The sequence below is a fragment of the Taurulus bubalis genome (genome assembly GCF_910589615.1).
Source record: "Taurulus bubalis genome assembly, chromosome: 3".
Lineage (NCBI taxonomy): Eukaryota > Metazoa > Chordata > Actinopteri > Perciformes > Cottidae > Taurulus > Taurulus bubalis.
In genome coordinates, this window is record NC_136591.1 from 18,493,060 (window position 1) to 18,511,960 (window position 18,901).

General features: G+C 40.8%; 2 protein-coding genes across 2 annotated transcripts in view; one reads left to right on the top strand and one right to left on the bottom strand.

Moving 5' to 3' along the window:
• Positions 1-1,439: 1,439 nt before the first annotated feature.
• Positions 1,440-8,197, bottom strand: ndufaf7 (NADH:ubiquinone oxidoreductase complex assembly factor 7). Its single transcript, XM_079214939.1, has 10 exons — positions 8,089-8,197; positions 7,190-7,350; positions 6,300-6,380; positions 5,635-5,745; positions 5,071-5,284; positions 4,718-4,776; positions 4,340-4,453; positions 3,316-3,459; positions 2,565-2,738; positions 1,440-1,769 (listed from the first exon to the last, which is right to left on the bottom strand). The coding sequence occupies exons 1-10, from the start codon at positions 8,120-8,122 to the stop codon at positions 1,560-1,562; spliced, it is 1,302 nt and encodes a 433-aa protein (XP_079071065.1). The 5' UTR covers positions 8,123-8,197; the 3' UTR covers positions 1,440-1,559.
• Positions 8,198-8,705: 508 nt separating this feature from the next.
• Positions 8,706-18,901, top strand: part of cebpz (CCAAT enhancer binding protein zeta) — a gene marked incomplete at its 5' end in the record, with an annotated part of 12,813 nt that continues 2,617 nt past the window's right edge. The window contains 12 exons of the mRNA XM_079215062.1: positions 8,706-8,921; positions 10,432-11,912; positions 12,131-12,362; positions 13,373-13,523; positions 13,852-13,940; positions 15,908-15,961; positions 16,048-16,150; positions 16,694-16,753; positions 16,839-16,905; positions 17,650-17,762; positions 18,451-18,508; positions 18,686-18,873. Coding sequence (XP_079071188.1) covers positions 8,706-8,921; positions 10,432-11,912; positions 12,131-12,362; positions 13,373-13,523; positions 13,852-13,940; positions 15,908-15,961; positions 16,048-16,150; positions 16,694-16,753; positions 16,839-16,905; positions 17,650-17,762; positions 18,451-18,508; positions 18,686-18,873 — 2,812 coding nt within the window. The remainder of the gene's footprint in view (positions 8,922-10,431; positions 11,913-12,130; positions 12,363-13,372; positions 13,524-13,851; positions 13,941-15,907; positions 15,962-16,047; positions 16,151-16,693; positions 16,754-16,838; positions 16,906-17,649; positions 17,763-18,450; positions 18,509-18,685; positions 18,874-18,901) is intronic.

Sequence of the window (18,901 nt, forward strand, 5' to 3'; positions counted from 1 at the left end):
TCGTCTCATGTTTAATCTTAAAACATATCTTTTGTGGTTGTTAATACAAAATCGTATTTATACAACAACACACATCAAAACCAGTAGTAAAGTATTTCACAGGCAGACATAAAAAGAACAAAGGATGCAGCTACACAAACATTTCTCCATAAATATATATTTACAAACGCGTATGAATAAATCCAAATGTGATCTGTAAACTACAAGTAGACAAAAGTTCGGAACTAACAGGAAGTCATTTTTTCTGTGACTTGTGTCTAAAAAGGCACATCTCAAACCTTCAGTTTTTCAATTCAGTTTATTTTATATAGCCCAAAATCACAAATTTGCCTCGGAGGGCTTTACAATCTGTACGCATAACATCCCTGACCTCACATTGGATCAGGAAAAACTCAAATAAAGATAGTAAAAACCCTTTCACAGGGAAAAAAGGGAAGAAACCTGAGGGAGAGCAACAGAGGAGGATCCCTTTCCCCGGATGGACAGAAGCAATAGATGTCATGTGGCCAGAATGAATAACGTAATGGAGTTACAGTACATTCAATGAATATGACAGAAATTATTCATATAATGAGTAGTAGGCATGGACCACGATCCAGATAACCACGATCCATGTCAGCAGAAGGAGGTAGAGAAGAGGGGCATCAGCAGGGCCATGGCAGGAGGCAGGACAGTTAGAGGCGGTTTAGTAATAAAATCCACTAATTTATTCCAAATGTGCAACAGTCTGGTTGGATGAAACAAAAACACAAAAGCTGATAACGATCCCCAGCCGGATGTTTGGAAACGATCATTTAATTAGCGCTCCCGAACACGAGAGCTTTGCCTCGCCGCTCGTCTGGAGGGTCGGCTGCTGGCTTTGGCCTCCCCCGTGGAACCGAACGGGCTCGTTGAGAATGGCTGCTGCGCGACCGTGAGCCCAGCTAACCGCTTCCAGATGTGGACGGATGGAGGCAGGAGGAGAAGGAGGAGATCGCCCTGCAGTCGGGGGTTGACCTTTGACCTCCAGCAGGCGTTGCGGGTCTCTCTCTCTCTCGTAGGCCGTGAGAAACAAAACATTTTTGGTGTTTTTATTATTCAACCTGCAATTCATCTCTATATGTGTGGTCGTTCTGATTTTGGATGACGTCAACTCACGGCCTCTGTTGTTGGCTTCAAAATGTGCAGAATTTGGTAAATAACAAAAAAGTATGTTCAGGCTGGAACTTTCTCCCAGTAATGATAGAGAAAATATTTTATTCAAGGGGAGTCTTAAAACCTGCATTCTCTCTACTGACCACCAGGGGGCGGGCGACTCTGGTTGTATAGAAGTTTATGCTTCATGTGTTAAAGCTGCATTCTCGCTCCTGACCATAATTTGGTAAATAGAAAATGTGTTGTTCAACAAATGAATGCACAACTTTATTTTCTTATATCTTTATTTAAAAAAATATTTCCGATTAACTTTAAGAGACAGTGTCCTTTTAGGATTCACTTCCTGTTGGACATCATTTCTTAGACGTCTGAGCGAACAGCTCCGTTTGACCCCCCGACCTCACTGACCCGTCCACGGAGGTCCTTCAAGAGAAGCTGAGCTCGGTGAATCCGGCCACGGGCAGCGGCGCCGCGCTCCTCTTCCCGGCGGGCCTGGTGGGTTCGGCCAGCCGGCTGCGGTGCAGCAAGCTGAAGAAGTGGAAGCGCTCGCCCATCTTGGAGCGGCTGGTCAGCATGTCGTAGCTGCCGAGCAGCTGCTCCCGGGTGGACGCGTCGCTGCAGTTCCTCAGCAGAACCTGCAGGAGAATCACAGAGTCACGTCTTGTACACAAAATTATGTTCTGGTTTAAAATGTTGGACACACAAATATTGAAGAAAACCCTGATATTGAACTAATTAAATACTGATAACATGTTGAAACCATGATGTCACTCGTTGGTTTGTGGCCCCCTGGTGGTCAATAGAAAGAATGCAGCTTTAACACACAAAGGAGGTTGCCGACTGGTATGATAAAAAAGACAGCGCCTCTTAAATCATTTTATATAAACTGTTATTGAAATACGTATTTATGGTGTAATTCATTTTCCAAAAAAGAACACTAAAGATAGATTTGACTGATAAGTTCTTTCCCCAAATTTTTCTAAATGTATCTCAATAATATCGTAAATTATATTGTTCACAATAATCATGTCAATAATGTCATTAAAGTTCTGCAACTTTGATAAGTAACATGTCAAAGATATATGTTTGTTTGAGGTTATTTAGAAATACTGTTTTCTTTTCTCGTCTTACGTCTCATGTCTAATGTATGCACCTTCCGCCAAGAAAAATTCCTCGTTTGTGTAAACATTCCTGGCAAATAAACGGTTTCTGATTCTGATTTACATCTTTGAAAATGTCTGAAATATTACATTTATTGTGACAGATTATAGTTATTTGATTCTTTAAAATATAAATATCAGAAAATATAAAAAAATATGATACAAAGCAGCACTGCTAGCTTTGTATTCTAGTATTTATACCCAAAGATACTTAATAAATAATCCTGTTAAAGGATAAATCTGAAATAAAAAGGCCGCCATCACACTCGCCTGCAGCCGGGAGTCGATGCCCATGTTTTTCAGGAACGTCGTCTGAGTAACGGGCCCCAGACAGGCCACGCCCCCTCCGGCCATCCGCCGCAGGAAGCCGAAGTCCACGTCGGCGGTGAGGTCGGCCGAGCCGGGCGAGGACAGGACGTCGTGCAGCCGGTGGCCTTTGAAGCCCTGACGGAAAAGTACGAGAAACGAGAACTCACACTGTGTTTAAAGAGACGAGACTCATGAGCGTTGTCATGGTCACGTTTTATAAAATCTCACTTGGGTTTCCTCTCTGCCGGCAGCAAATGGACTTCACCGCTTCCTCCATCCTTCCTTCATCCTTCCTTCATCCTTCCTCCATTCTTCCTTTAACCTTCCTCCAGCCTTCCTACATCCTTTCTACATCCTTCCTCAATCCTTCCTACATTCTTCCTCCATCTAATTCGCAAATCTGTTCTCACAATGTTCCTTTAAATACAATCGTTTAGGTGTGTCAACTTTAGGTACAACCTGTTTAAAAGTCAACTTTTATCATTCGAGGTATTAATTGAATGTTCTGTTATCATTATTATCATTATTTAATGTTATGGCAGTTAAAGATGGGGTTGTAGGTGACGTCATTATATTCAGAGGGGTTTCTAATATTGAATGATTAAATTGAATTAACTATTATTATAAAAAGGAAGAACAAAAACACGAGAAGCTCCCAATATTCTTCTTAGCTTCTTAACTACAGAACACAGGTGTTGTACAGGTTCCTCACTCTGAACGTGTCCGTCTTGGTTCCGTCATGGCCGTAGTCAGCGATCAGCGCCGCGCCGCCGTCCTGTTGGATCCGCCGGGCGAGCTGCTGGACCACGACTCCAGCCTCCGCACACACCTCCACGTGATCCCGCCTTTCATCTGCCTGAGAGACGACACACACACACACACACACACACACACACACACACACACACACACACACACACACACACAATTATCAATAATAAATCGCTTCACTCTCAGTTCCTCTCTACAGGAGACGTCGACCTTCAGTCCGACTTTGAACCCACAGAGTCGGGATTCCTCCCTGGATAGGGCCGGAGAATTAAAACCATAAATGTCCTTAATTTTTATGGTTGTGAATACATCTTTAATCCATAAAGCAGCTCAAACAGATCGTTGTTTAATTATAAGCACTGTTTATTAATCAAATTCCCTTTGCGTCCGGTTTGATGATCCTGAGCCTGACCTCTCATACGTTTCTTCATCCCAGCAGACTGATGATGATGATGATGATGGGCCTCTGGCAGGAGGTTCAAAGCATTTGAAGGGAGCCAGAGAGACCAAATCAAACAGACTGCGAGCGTATAGGAGGTTTAAATGTGGGCAGAAAGCACCAGATGGAGGCCATAAAACAGAGTTCATCTGAGGGAGTTCGTTTCCACAGCATTTAAAGGATTAAAGATGTTCTTCCTGCTTACCTTTAAAGTTGAAATTACCCAGTATTAGGTCATATGAGCTGTAGAACTATAGGGTCCCCTAATACTAATAGGGGGTTTGTAAGTATATGGATTGCTTTGCTAGACTCCCACAGGCCCGTACGGTTACAGGGAGGTGTCTTTGAATGAAATCCGACGTTGTAAGGGGATTTACAAAGGTTATAAAGGTTTTAGTGAAACGTTAAAATCGCTTAGTCGTGTTAAGGAACTTACAGAAATAATTAAACCTAACAATCATTTAAATTTTTTTTTGACATTCGCAGAACTAGTTTTGTTTTTAGGAGCAACCCTTTCAGTTCTGACCTGCACAAACGTGGCCGAGGCCGGAGTGGGAGACGGCGCCACGACGAACCTCAGCTGGTCCATCTTTTCCGGGTCGATGTCCACCATCACCTCCCTCCAGCCTCTCTGCGTCCTCTAAGTGAAACAAAAAGTTATGGCTTTGTTCGTGTCACTTTGGCTCCACCTGGTGGCTGTGTGGTGTAATGATATGCTAATACAACAAAGCTGCCGAAACACAACATGGAACAAGAGAAGAGGCAAGAGTTTATAGTAGGAATCTCACCTCAAAAACATCAACAAAGGTAAACAAATAAGCAAATATAAAAGCAAAAGTAGCTACATGAATCAATCAGGCAAAAACAAATGGGAATAAAAACACTGAGCAGATTTAAAACAAACCTGAAATTTGTGGATCGGCAGAGCGTCAAAGAACTCGTGAGCGAGAAAGATGCTGAATCCTGAGAAAGATTAGAGGACTAAAGTTACTGAATAACTTTTAACTGGTCCTGAACCAGTCTCAGTTTAGTCCTGATCTCTCTATAAACATTGGTTTAGTCCTGATCCTCTATATGACCTCAGTGTAGTGCTGATCTTGATGTTAAATGAGAGGTTTCCTAAAGGGACCATGGTGCTTAGAAACACTACCACTTTGGTCCACAGGGGGTGCCAGAATCAACACACATGAAAGTTACATCTCTCTCTGTGTCTGATGTGTGGAGACAGCGAGTGGAGAGCCGGTGTCGTCCCTGTACCTGAGGGGACGTCCTCCAGGCGGCGGTACCAGGACACCGGGAGTCCGGTGGCGGTTTCCCCACGCCGGTACACCGGCTCGTCCTCGGCGTCCGCCTGCTGGCTGTGGCTGCCGGTCAAATTCTCGGCCTGAAGACGACTCAGCACCGGACTCACCTCGACCAGGTGGAGGGACACCGAGGCTGCGCCCACAACGGACCGCAACTGATTGAACACCTGGAGGAAGAACACAGGAAGCCATGTCACCACTTCGTCATCCAGGTGAACACATAAGGATACGGAAATAAAACATTTATATTGTAATACAATAAATCCTCCTCTTAATCAAAACTATTCACCTGTAGAGTCTTCAGAATGTGTGTAATGTAACTAAACATCTCTTTAAAGGACGTTTTCTCTCCATGAGTTTGTTCTCAGACTCTGATCCAGAAATCTCCACTTCAGCAGCTCTTACATCCTCCAAACTTTACTCTTTCATTCCTAAATATATTCTGAGGGTTTATACAGAGGGGTTTGTAGTTAACGAGTTAAAAACTGAAGATTTAAAGTCTAAATAAAGTTTGTACTCTGAGGACGTCGACGGCCAACGATCCTTTTCCGGGTCCGAGCTCCACCAGCTGCAGCTGTTTGGGTCGACCGGCTGCCATCCACTCGCTGACGGTCCAGACGCCGAGCAGCTGGAATCAAACATGCGTGTTCTTACGTCACAGAAGAGGAAATGTGCATTTCTTCTGTCGTCTTTAAAAGACGTGACGGTACAGCCGACACAATGAGGTTCTGAAACGGTGATGAGATGAACCAGTTGGTCCGTCTGCAGGTAAATAACCAATTAAGAGTTGTTATGTCTAATTAACATTTGTGTGCTTTTATTTTGTAAAATTGTGAAATGCTTTGTGTGTTTTTACAGAAATTAACTTTGATTCAAATTAATGTTAAAGAAAATGTAAATCATCGACTTTTCCAGAAGTTAAAATATGAAGTTTTTCCAAATACAGAACTCTAGATTTGAAGTATAATTATATTTACGTTGAAACAGCTGATATTATATTATACCGTCTCATAATATATTCAGCTAACTAATATAAAAACAAATGTATTCTTGGAAGAAAAGGTAGTCACAGATGAGTAGATACGTCATGTAAAATATAATATTTAGTATTAAATTAACTCAAACTGAGACACGTGACCGGCGTGTTTTTCTTCCTGTTAAGGTGGACTTTTCCAACCTCACCTCTCCGAAGATCTGGCTGATTTCTGGCGATGTGATGAAATCTCCGTTGGGTCCCAGCATGTTGTTCCTTACATAATAACCCTGAGAGAGGAAACCAAGCACAGTTACTGGAACTACTTCAGGTTTTAGAAATAAAAGACAACTTTAAAACCGACTCCTTCAATGTTCTAAAGATCAATTGGAGGCTTTTTAAAAGCCAAATGTTTGATATTAACGAATCAGACTGAACGAGAGTCAAAGCTCATTGTAGTCCTGAATTTAACTGGCCAATTATTTAATTTAATTTAACTTAATTAGTTTAACAGAAAATGAACTGCTGTGAATTTTAAACAAAAAAATGATTAAGTCGCTTATCTTGTAAAATTACAAAACATTTCCCGGAATTTGTTTGTTTGTTTTGAAATTGTGTATATATATATCTATATATATAGATATATATACATATATATATATATCTATATATATATATAGATATATATATCTATATAGATATCTATATATATATATAGATATATATATAGATATCTATATAGATATATCTATATAGATATTTATATATATATATATCTATATATACACTGCTTTATATAGAAAAAAACTGTGAATTTTTGCGATTCTTACTTAAAATTTTAGCTGAACGATTTAACGATTTTCTGTTGATCAACTTATAAAACAAAATAAAACAATTAATTCCACAAAAAACGTATAATGAACATTTCTTTTTCATTGTTTTCAAAACATCAAAACAACAAGCAAAGTTGAATCATCAGGTAAAGATGATTTATTTTTCAAAATAAAAGTTGGAAAGTTCTCCACAATAAAAGCTCTTTAACTGATCCAGGAGCTGCGGACGGTCAACTTGCGTTAACATCTGATCGATCATCACTCACCGCCACCGGGTTGGTGAGCACCTCTCTCATGTACTCCGACACCGTGATCGGACCTGTGGCTTTTATTTTGGAGGTCAGGTGTCGCAGCATGGAGGGGCGGGGCTTCTCCTCACCTGGTGGAGAGCTGCAGGAGAGTCTGGTCTGAGCTGCTCGCCATCGCACTGTCAAACACAAACATTGTTTTATTAAATAGAAGAACTTAATACATAATCAGTAAACAAATAGAACAATAACAGAAGAGACAAACTAGACAAACATTATAAATCAGTCTGTTTAATTATGAAGTAGTTTCACATGAAAACCACAAAATAAAGTGTTTTTTATTGTTCAATTTTCATCAATTCATCTATTTTTTTCCGTCAACAAAATTACCAAATTTATTAAAAAAAAAGATATTTGTCTTTTATTGTGTTTTTTTTTTAAACCAAACGCTACATCCGGAAACAATGTACAATGTTCAAAGATAAATCTGCAAAGGTCAAAGGTTTTGCCAGAATGTATTGGTCTAAGAACAAAACTATAAATATTTGTTTACAGAAAAGAGCAGATCTTGTTTATGTCGAACCCTCAAAGTTATTTTTTTCAGGTTGAATGGTGTCAGAGTTTTTCCCTTCGCCCAATTAATTTGAATTAATTAACACAAAATTACAGTTTTGAACATAACATTAAAATCTAGAAAACAAAAGCTAAAGACAATACATCTATTACTCAGTAATACTACATGCATAACACGGGTTGCGCTAAAGACTTAGAGCAACAAAACAGGTCAAATAAAACCTTAAATTGTGTCATAAAGGCATCAAATTTGACAGAAAACATGCAAATACAAAATGACATTTATGTTTCAAAATAAAAATAATACTAATAATAAAATCATCGTATCTCATGGCTGCTCTCACCTGCAGCTGATGGACTGAAGACTCTGCTGATCATCGGCTGTGTTTTAACACCAAAACAATGTACGTCATACGGAACCGCAACCGGAAACTAATGTTTAAACTTCCAGTTACAACTTATAGAAATATGTATTTGTTATGTTGTGTCTGTTTGTCGTCTAAAGTCGCTAAAAGCTGTAAAGTCCTTGTGCAAGAGCGAAATGCTAACAGGGTAACGGAAGTTAAACAAACCAGGATAAGATGTATAACTTCCGGGTAACCTTTCAAAATGAAAACCTAAATAAAACAATGTACATAATTTAAACAATGTTTTGAATTAAAATCGTAATACATCTCAGTAAATGTGTATATTTCTGCTAGCTTCTGATAATTGTGGGTTAATTTATCATTTATTACAGTTGCATTAAACAAATGAATAATTAAAACGACAGGGATTTTTTGGTGTATATATTTTCATATTATCATTTAATTAATAATATTAAACAGTTAAACAATAGTAATAATTATCAAAAGCATGACGTAAGGAACATTACTAAAATATTTCGAATTCTTTCCTTATTTTTCCAAGAACGGAAATGCCGCCGTGACGTCGTCTTCCACATCCGGGTCACGTTCTCCTCATGCTGAAAGCGAGCATGGCGGCCAAAAACAAGCACCGTAAGAAGCCCAAAGCGACGAGTAAAGTGACATTTCAGCCCGAAGAAACCGACTTGGAGGCCGAAAACATCGGCTCGGATCAAGATGAAGACCCTGCAGCGGATGACGGTGAAGACAGAGGGACGAAAGAAGATGAAGAGTTCAACCTGGACGAGGTGTTGCGGCTCGGAGGAACGCAGGCGAGTTACCGGATAAAACCTCACACCGGCGGGTTTACTGCGTTTATAGTCATTGTGGAAAGTCATTAAAGTGTGTTACTCACAAACTCGAGCTACCTAAGTATTGTTTTATTTCTTGCTACTTAACACGTGTATTCCACTTTGTATTCATTTAATTTTATTCATATTAACACAAAATACAAACCAATACATTTTAATGCATCAATATTAATAATAATCCAATTTTTTATTGGGTGTGTTTGGCAAAATGTGAAAAGAACGAGTTTCTAGGCATTTTTATTTAAATACATTTAAGTTAAACGTTTGACAGTTTGGTAAATAAACAAAACACATTTTTGTCGTTAAACATGTTTATGTTTCTTATAATTAGGACAGGGTTCTTACGGTCATGGAAAACCTGAAGAGAAAAAAATGGTTATTTCCAGACCTGGAAAAGTCCTTGAAAAAAATAAAATCCCAAAAGTTTTGGAAAAGTCATGGAAATTTGCTATATTCATATGTTCATGACGTTCATTTACGCCGAGTTTGAAATAATTAATTTGCTTTTAAAAGAAAGACGCTCAAAATATAAGCAGGCATACATACAGGCATCTATATAAATGTTTATTCTTTTAATCAAACTATTGTCTCATTCATGTGTGTCATTTAAGGCATACTGTATACTTTGGAATTCTCATTGTTAGGTTAAATACTACATTTTCTCACTTTCATGTTTACGCCAAGATTTCACAAAATGTTTGGTCATGGAAATTTGGTTTAAAGTAATGGAAATCCATTGGTCAAAATGTGTATGAACCCTGTCAGGAGTAAAAAACTAAAGTATTATTGTGTCTCCAGTATCTTATCACTTCATTCTGATGGCTGAAGACGAGTAACCAGGGGCGGTTTGCGCACGGGCGACTGTGGGCTATGGAGCCGTACTCTAATGCAGTGGTACCCAACCTTTTTTGAGCCACGGACCAGTTTTGTGTCAGACAAATTTTTTACGGACCGGCCTTCACGGTGTAGACGAAAAATATGATGTAATAAATATGACGTAATACGACCGGCATAAATACAATTATAAAGTGCATAAAGATACAACTCACCATTACGCTGCATTAGTGGAGCCCTGAGCTTGTTTCTCTGCTACGAGCCGGTCCGTCTCGGGGTGACGGGAGAAAAAGACCGAGCCCCGACGTCTGTTGTTTATGTGCAGTCTACTGACTCTACTCCGTACCTTAAACCTTTATATGCACTCTATCACTTCATTAAAACCTGCTTCACAAAGACAGGGTGCTGAAATAGAGGCAGGGTTTACTCTGCCTTGATTTTAATCCAGAACACAGAATTGTAACGGACTTTTAAGTTTCACTTTTGGGGAAACGTATGGAACCTCTTGACATGTGTCAAGATGTTGGGATGAGGGCGCTCGGAGGGGGGTCTCGCCCGGGGCTTATTTACATGTGGAACCGCCACTGCGAGTAACATTACATTTGTGTTGTTGTTCTTCTCTTTTTTCCGACTCCAGGCCGACTACATTATGCTCGCCGCCATGAACGACGACAACGAGATCGTCGACGGAGGAAAGAAGGGAGCGATCGACGACCTGGAGGAGGGCGAGCTGGAGAAGTTCATCGCCAAACTGGGCGTCCGGGCGTTCGCCGGACTGCAGACCGTCCCAGACGAGCCCGAGGGCGGCGACCCAGGCGGCGGCGTGGGGGAAAGCGAAAAGGCCAAGGCGGAGGAAAAAAACAACGCTCAGCAGAAAGTGAACAAGGAGGAGAAACCGAAGGAGAAACCGAAGGAGAAGCCGAAGAAGGCAAAAGACGCGGCGAAGAAGAAGCAGAACGTCAACGTGTTCGAGTTCCAGCGGCGGTTGGTGCTGCTGATTAAACCCGGAGGGAAGTGGTTCGACCTGGAGTACACCGCCGAGGGCACGTCCGCTCAGCAGGATCCCTCGTTGGTGTCCCAGTACAAGGTGCTCGCCCAGCAGCTGTTTGAGGCCGACGTGGCGCTCTACAAGAGCAAGAAGAACCTGCAGAAGGGGGCCAACTCCCACTGGATGAAGACGGTCGTCTCCTCCGGCGTGCTGGCGGACAGGATGGCGGCCATGACGGTGCTGATCCAGGACGCGCCGGTGCACACACTGGAGCACGTGGAGAACCTGGTGGGAATGGTGAAGAAGAAGGGCAGCCGGCGGATGGGCCTGATGGCGCTGGACACGCTGCGCGAGCTGCTGCTATCCAACCTGCTGCCGGAGGGCCGGAAGCTCCGCACCTTCGCCCAGCACCCATTCGACCTGCTGGAGGAGAAGGCCAGCGGCAACCGGGATTCCCGCGACCGCCGCCTTGTCCTCTGGTACTTCGAGCACTGCCTGAGGCACCACGTGGCGGAGTTTGTGGCGGCACTGGACGCGGTGGCCCACGACACGGTGGCGGCCACCAAGGCCAAGGCGCTGGCCACCGCGCACGAGCTCCTGTGCAGCCGCCCGGAGCAAGAGCGGGCGCTGCTCGGCCAGGTGGTCAACAAGCTGGGTGACCCTGAGTACAAGACGGCCGCCAAGGCGACCTACCTGCTGGAGTCGCTGCTGCACCGGCACCCCAACATGAAGGCGGTGGTGTGCTGCGAGGTGGAGCGTCTCATGTTCCGGCCCAACGTCTGCGCCAAGGCGCAGTACTACGCCGTCTGCTTCCTCAGCCAGGTGATGCTGAGCCACGACGAGGCCGAGCTGGCCGCCAAGCTCATCGGCATCTACTTCTCCTTCTTCCGCGCCTGCGTCAAGACGAAGAACGTGGAGTCGAAGATGCTGAGCGGGCTGCTGTCGGGCGTGAACCGGGCGTACCCCTACGCCGGCGCCGGCGACGAGAAGGTGAGGGAGCAGCTGGACACGCTGTTCAAGGTGGTGCACCTGGTGAAGTTCAACACGGCCGTGCAGGCGCTCATGCTGCTCTTCCAGGTGATGGACTCCCAGCAGAGCGTCTCCGACCGGTACTACGTGGCTCTGTACAGGTAAACCTTCATCATCTTCATCAGTTATTTTAAGTCCTTCAAATATATAAAGTCAGGACTGGATCTTGATTAAAAAAAAATTGTGGGGGAGGGATAATTGTGGAATATGAAAAATATTCATGCAGTTTTTTCCTTTCAGGAATGATTTTGATTTATTCATCTTATTTCCTCCCCCTCCTCTTCTTCTTCCGCCTCTTCTTCCTCCTCCTCCTCCTCAGGAAGTTGATGGACCCCGGCCTGTCGTCGTCGTCCCGTCAGAGCATGTTCCTGAACCTGCTCTATAAATCCCTGAAGGCCGACATCGTGCTGCGGCGCGTCAAAGCCTTCGTGAAGCGGCTGCTGCAGGTCAGCGCGGAGCAGAGCGCCAGCTTCACCTGCGGGGCGCTGTTCCTGGTGTCGGAAGTCATGAAGGCCAAGCCGGGCCTCCGGCTGCTGCTGCAGCAGGGCGGGGTGAGCCACCGGATCAGTACTGACACTATTAACACTTTGTGTTACTGCAAGCCGACCAATAAGAGCTAAATACACTTCAATAAAAGTGGTGAGAGACCGGATCAATGACTTTGTCGGGGCGCTGATTTCAGACGTCGTAACTGAGAGACTCTGATTGTTACACGTTTATAAGAAATGTTTACTATTATCATATTATTTACACTGTAAGCCGCCCAATGAGAGCTAAATATAAATACAAAAGTTAAATAAAAGTGGTAACAATTTATTTAAATTTCTTTAAATGAATAGTTAATAGAACATGTTAATTAATTATTATTTCAAATGTGATCTGACTTTATTTACACTGTAAGCCGTCCAATGAGAGCTAAATATATTTAAATGAACTTAAATAAAAGTGGTATGATTGGATTTAAATTTCTTTCTTAATCATCAGATTATTTTCTTGATTAATCGTTTGGTCAAAAAAAGATGACGTCTACAAATTAAATTAAATAAATAATTTAAAATGCGCTTATACAAAAAGAAAGAGTTCAATCATTTTACATTATTTAAAATAATAATAGGCTTTGTTAAAGTATTACTTCTCAAATCTAAATTACAAAGTTTTACAAGAGAAAATAAAATTGGTAGACAAACAATGATAAAAAACATTTAAAGAACTGACTTAACTTATAAGAATGAATTCAGGCCACAAGTCCGGTTAAAATACTTATAACCATATGTTATAAGTATATCTATAAATATTGCTGTAAGTTTTCAGTAAATGGTTAAAAATAGACTTTATACGATGTCATCACATTGTTTTTTTAGTTCATAAACAAAAGAAAATCAAAACATTTTGGTAAAAGACAAAAGCAATTATTAGATTGTCAAAATAAATAAAATGTTTTTGTGTCTTTTCATTTGTTTTTAAATAATAGTTTTAAATGTTACAACAATAAATACACTGTTCCTTTTCTATTCCTAATGATTGTTTTTGGATCGGTTCATTTCCTCTTGTGGTCCCTCAGGACGGAGAGGAGGAAGAGTTCAAAGATCTCGCTGAGGATGATGATGAAGAGGAGCGCTTTTTGGACGCCGACAAACTGGAGGAAGGAGCGCCTGCGGAGCCGAAGGTGGCAAAGCCCACTGCATCATGGGTACACCACCAGAACCTTGAAGGTGAAAGAATCGTTTTTCTTTTCAGATCATGAGACTTTGTTTGTGTCTTCGCTGTTTGTTATTACAGCTTTCGCTAATTTTGAAAATGTTCAGATTAATCAGGTTTTGTATGATAATTAGTAATAAACGTTTCCATCAAACATTTGGCTTAAAAAAAAAGGTTTTTAAATTCTTTATCATTTTATGGTAAAAGTTGCATCATAGTTATTGTTACAGTCAGTTTTTGTTTGTAGTTTCCTGTAGTTTTCTACGTTTTACAGTAAACGGAAGATTCTGTGTGTCGCCATGTTGTTGTTGACGATTGTTTTCCCGTCCTGTTTATTTTCAGGAGGTAAGAGCATCAAGAGCTACGACCCGCTGCACAGAAACCCGTTATTCTGCGGCGCCGACCACACAACTTTATGGGAACTGCAGAGGGTGAGAAACAAACAAACATACATTAAACCAGTGTTTTTCAACCTTTTTTGAGCCGCAGCACATTTTCTACAATAAAAAATCCTGCGGCACACCAATAACCCCAAAAGTTACAAAATGTCACATTGTAACATAATACAACATATATGATAGGTAATTATTGTGGCATGGAAGAGTATTCCGTGTCTCAAGTAAAGTTATGCAAAAATGTAGTTATTACTAAATGGCTTATTGTGGAAAACAATTAGCAATTTTTTTACAAAACGGAATGAGTGCAGATGTGTGAGCATCAAGTTGGATCAGTATTAGTGGCTGCAGTGAGCCGCTTTCCTCTACACATCTTTTTAAAACGGGGTTGTAGATTTGATACGGCTCTCAATTCATGCTCAATGTTGAGAGACACAACGACAGAAAGCCGACCTCACGGCGATCTCATAAAGATCGGCTTTTGGCGAAATGCCAAGAATCGGCGAGTCGCGCAAGCGTGACCTAATGACGGCAGACGGTTAACATTTAAAATCAGCATTTCCTCTTGCGCCCCACCTGTAATAAATACCGCCCAGTTTGATAAATACTGACTTAAAGGAAACATGGTGTTAATCTATTTTAATGGCGACCACAAAGTGTGCAGGCTTTGTCATTGCAGTGTGTTTTTCGGTCTTTTGGAAGAATATTTCCAGAGCCTCTCGATATGCAAAGCCAGAAACGTCATTGATGGAGCGCCGCAGGCTGTTTGTCTTGACCTGCAAATACATTAACTGTTAGGTTTTAAAAGTGAGAGCTCATATCTTAAAATAGTGAAAGCTTCAGCAGCAAATCCCATTGTGAAAAGCACGCGACATATTTTTCGCCGCTCTCTGTCCGCTGTCCGCTCACCTGTGTGCATCGCATCGGGGCGGAACGCCGCCGTGCGCAACACAGAGCAGAGAAGAGTTGTTGACGCGACCCAGAAATGACATGCTGTCTTGAAGATAAGATCAATTACATACGGCCGTTAAGTTTGTTTAATAGCAGATGTAAACCTGTTCTATATTACTATGCCAGCCACTATATTGCAGGCTCAGACGCTCAACAATGTAAAATCATTTGCGGCAACTAAATAATATTTGTTGGGACCAATTAAGTGAAATTGGACATTTTCCCACGGCACACATGACGATCACAGTGGTTGAAAATCACTGCATTAAACACAACGGGGTTGACTCGCCATTTATTCTTTTATTCAAATAAGAGCTAGTTGTACTGTCTAGTAATAATGTGAATTAATTATTTGTATTTAGAAGTACAAATCATGTATATGTATATGTATGTGTATGTGTATATGTATATATATATATATATATATATATATATATATACACACTACCGTTCAAAAGTTTGGGGTCACCCAGACAATTTTGTGTTTTCCATGAAAACTCACACTTTTATTTATCAAATGAGTTGCAAAATGAATAGAAAATATAGTCAAGACAATGACGAGGTTAGAAATAAGGATTTTTATTTGAAATATTAATTTTGTTCTTCAAACTTTGCTTTCGTCAAAGAATGCTCCATTTGCAGCAATAAAAAGGGCCCACATTTGGCAGATGTAAAAATGAAAAAAGAAAGCGGGGATGTGTGTATGTTTTTAGTGTTAATTACAAAAATGGATTAACAGTTCAGGGATGTTCAAGGAGCAACCTGTTTGTGCACTTTCTGAAGATGTTTTGCACTGTCAGTTCTGTTTTTGAATAAAGGGTTGGAAATTAATGCTTTTTTCTTTTCTTTTTTTATCCGATTCATCGAAAAAAAATGATCAACCGATTAATCGATTATTAAAATAATCGTTAGTTGGAACATATATATAAAATTAATTGTCTTTTTAGTTCAGTCACTTTATCATGTATGATTTCTTTCTCGTGTTCTTAAACCCTCATTCATCACTTTGTGTCTCATTTGAATAAATAAATGACCTTTTCCTCTCCCTGCAGCTCTCCGTGCACTTCCACCCGTCGGTGTCGCTGTTTGCAAAAACGCTCCTGCAGGTAAAGCGATGAATCTCGGCGCTCCTATAGCTTCTTGTGTCCGTCGTTGTCGTGACTTTCTTCAAGCGTCTTCCTCTGACCCTCAGGGAGGCTTTGTGCTGTATGCCGGGGACCCGCTGCAGGACTTCACCCTCAGCCGCTTCCTGGACCGCTTCGTCTTCAGGAACCCAAAGCAGCTGAAGACCAGGCGTAAGGAACAAGACTCCATTTCCTCTTCTGGGTATCGGTGCTTTGTGCTGCTTAAGTGGTGGAAAGCACAACATCCGGTTTCTTACGGTCATGGACAACCTGGAAAAGTCATGGAATTTTAAAATGGTTATTTCCAGGCCTGGAAAAGTCCTTGAAAAAAATTTAATTTGGAAAGGTCATGGAAATTTGCTATGTTTATGACGTTTACTTATGCCGAGTTTGAAATAATAATATGCTTTTAAAAGAAAGACGCTCAAAAATATGAGCAGGCATACATACAGGCATCTATATAAATGTTTATTCTTTTAATCAAACTATTGTCTCATTCATTTGTCATTTAAGGTATACTGTATGCTTTGGCATCCTCATTGTTAGTTTAAATACTACATTTTCTCACTTTTTCATGTATACACCGAGATTTCACAAAATGTTTGGTCATGGAAATATGGTTTAAAGTCTTGGAAAAGTCATGGAACTCCATTGGTCAAAATGTGTATGAACCCCGGGTGTTAATTTCTGATTAAACTTTTCATCTTTTCTTAGAAAACACAGACTCTGCGGCACTGACGCCCAAACAGAGGTTCCCCATTAAATCTTTACCTGGTGAGTTTGTGTCCTGATTACTTATTTCATCTGATTTGGGGTTTTTTGGTTTTGTATCGTTTCAATGAACTCTTTCCTTTCCCAGTGAACTGTGAGGAGTTTCTGTCTAAAGAGGAAAACCAGATCCCCGTCGAGGAAATCTTCTTCCATCGGTGAGTTTGAAGCGGTTTTACTGACAAAATGTTTTTAATAACAATATTATTTTTGTCGTCACCGGTTAGTTTTAATGCCGACTCAGTTTGAAATAAAATATATGAATAAAATCTGCTCTTAACTCCAGTTTCTTTTTTTCTTCAACATTGTCAGACGAAAGAAGAAGAAAAAAATAAATACAGATTTAATGACTATGCGATTTTAATGGCGCTAGAAGCAACAAGAAGCTTCTGAATGAGCTGAAACAAAAATGCCAAGAAGGACGAGAGGATTCATTAAGAAACATCACTTTTGTGTGTGTGTGTGTGTGTGTGTGTGTGTGTGTGTGTGTGTGTGTGTGTGTGTGTGTGTGTGTGTGTGTGTGTGTGTGAGAGAGTGTGAGAGAGGGAGGGCAGCTCTTCCTGCATGAAAGTGAACAAAACTTAGCGCAAGAAAAACAAAAACTTCCTCTTCTGTCCTGCAGGAGGCGCTGCAGCAGCCGTCTGAATTCATGTCGACAAACTGCATCAAATTATTTGACTGGAAATGTAGAGTTGTGACTGCATTTATATCACCGTGTTTTGAACTATACATTATATATTTAAATTAAATATCTTTGAGGAACTCTCGAAATTAAAATGGGAATCAGCAGTATTTCAAAGTTCTTGTGCGTTCCAATTATCGAGACGACGCGCTGTTGCAGCTTGTACATTGTTATATATTTCATCTTAAATAAATATTAATCTTTCTTTATTGTTCCACAGTTACTTCAGGAAGCGTCAGCAGGAGAAGCAGCTTCAGGGCCGTCGTCCTCGTGGAGACGGAGACAACGAGAGCGTGGAGGACGTGGACGACGAAGAGTTTGAGAAGATGCTCGGTGAGTTACGGTGGCGGTCAGAGGTCACCAGGTCATTTAATAATAACGACACGGAGAAATCAATATAATCGGCTTTCTTTTTACGTTAAACACTTGAAATGATGACGGCACAAACTAAATGTTTCTTTTTTTTCCAAAATTGAGAAATAGGAAACATTATTTAAATCAAACACTATTACTTGGATGAAAAATGGTTTGATTGTTTTGGACTTCACTTAAAACAAATTGCTCCCAAATTTAAAATATGAATATTAATTTATAGATAAACGTTGTGTTTGTTTTTTTAACTTTGATACAGAATCATTAATAAATGTTGTGCTTTTACTTTGAAATCTTCAGATGGCATTACACACATTCCTAACACATTTGCACTATATTACACTATTTGCATGATATATTCTTTGTTTTAAACTTTACAAATGTGTTAATTTATATTTAATATTTAGGATACTTATCTTTCCCTTTTCCTTAGTTTTGTTTATCGTTATTCAACAAAACACCAAAGAAATATTTGAAAACGACTTAAATGAGTCGTATGTTTTTATTTTTTTTAACTTATATTTGAAACTCAATCATTTTAATTTTTGTAATATATTTTTAAAAAAATCTTGTGGTTTTGTTACAAACCTCGTGTAAATGCTTTAATCCTGTTTTAACTAATAACAAATATGAATATGCTTCTGAACAGATTCCGAGGGAGACTCGTACTTCACTGAGATGCCGGTCGACGATCTGGACTTTGCAGGGTGAGCAGTGATTATTGATTGTTTATTGTTGTTTATTTGTGCTCCGTTCCATATGAACTACACACTGAACACTGCGGTTATAAGACGTTAATTACAGTCTTCCGCCGACATTCAGCCTGTCGAGAAGCGTTTACAGAGTTCGTATTGATTGATCGATTGGTTTCTCCGTTTTGACAGAAACGTGAAGAGTAAAAAAAGTAAGAAAGGCAGCGAGGACTCTGACGACTCGGACAACTCGGACGTAGACGACCTGGACGACGAGGAGGTGTCTCTGGGCAGCATGGACGAGGAAGACTTCGGAGACGAGCTGGAGGACGAAGGAGGCGCCTTCATGGACCCTAACGAAGACGACGATGACGAAGAAGGTGGGGGTCGAGTCCGTCCTGTTCCTTT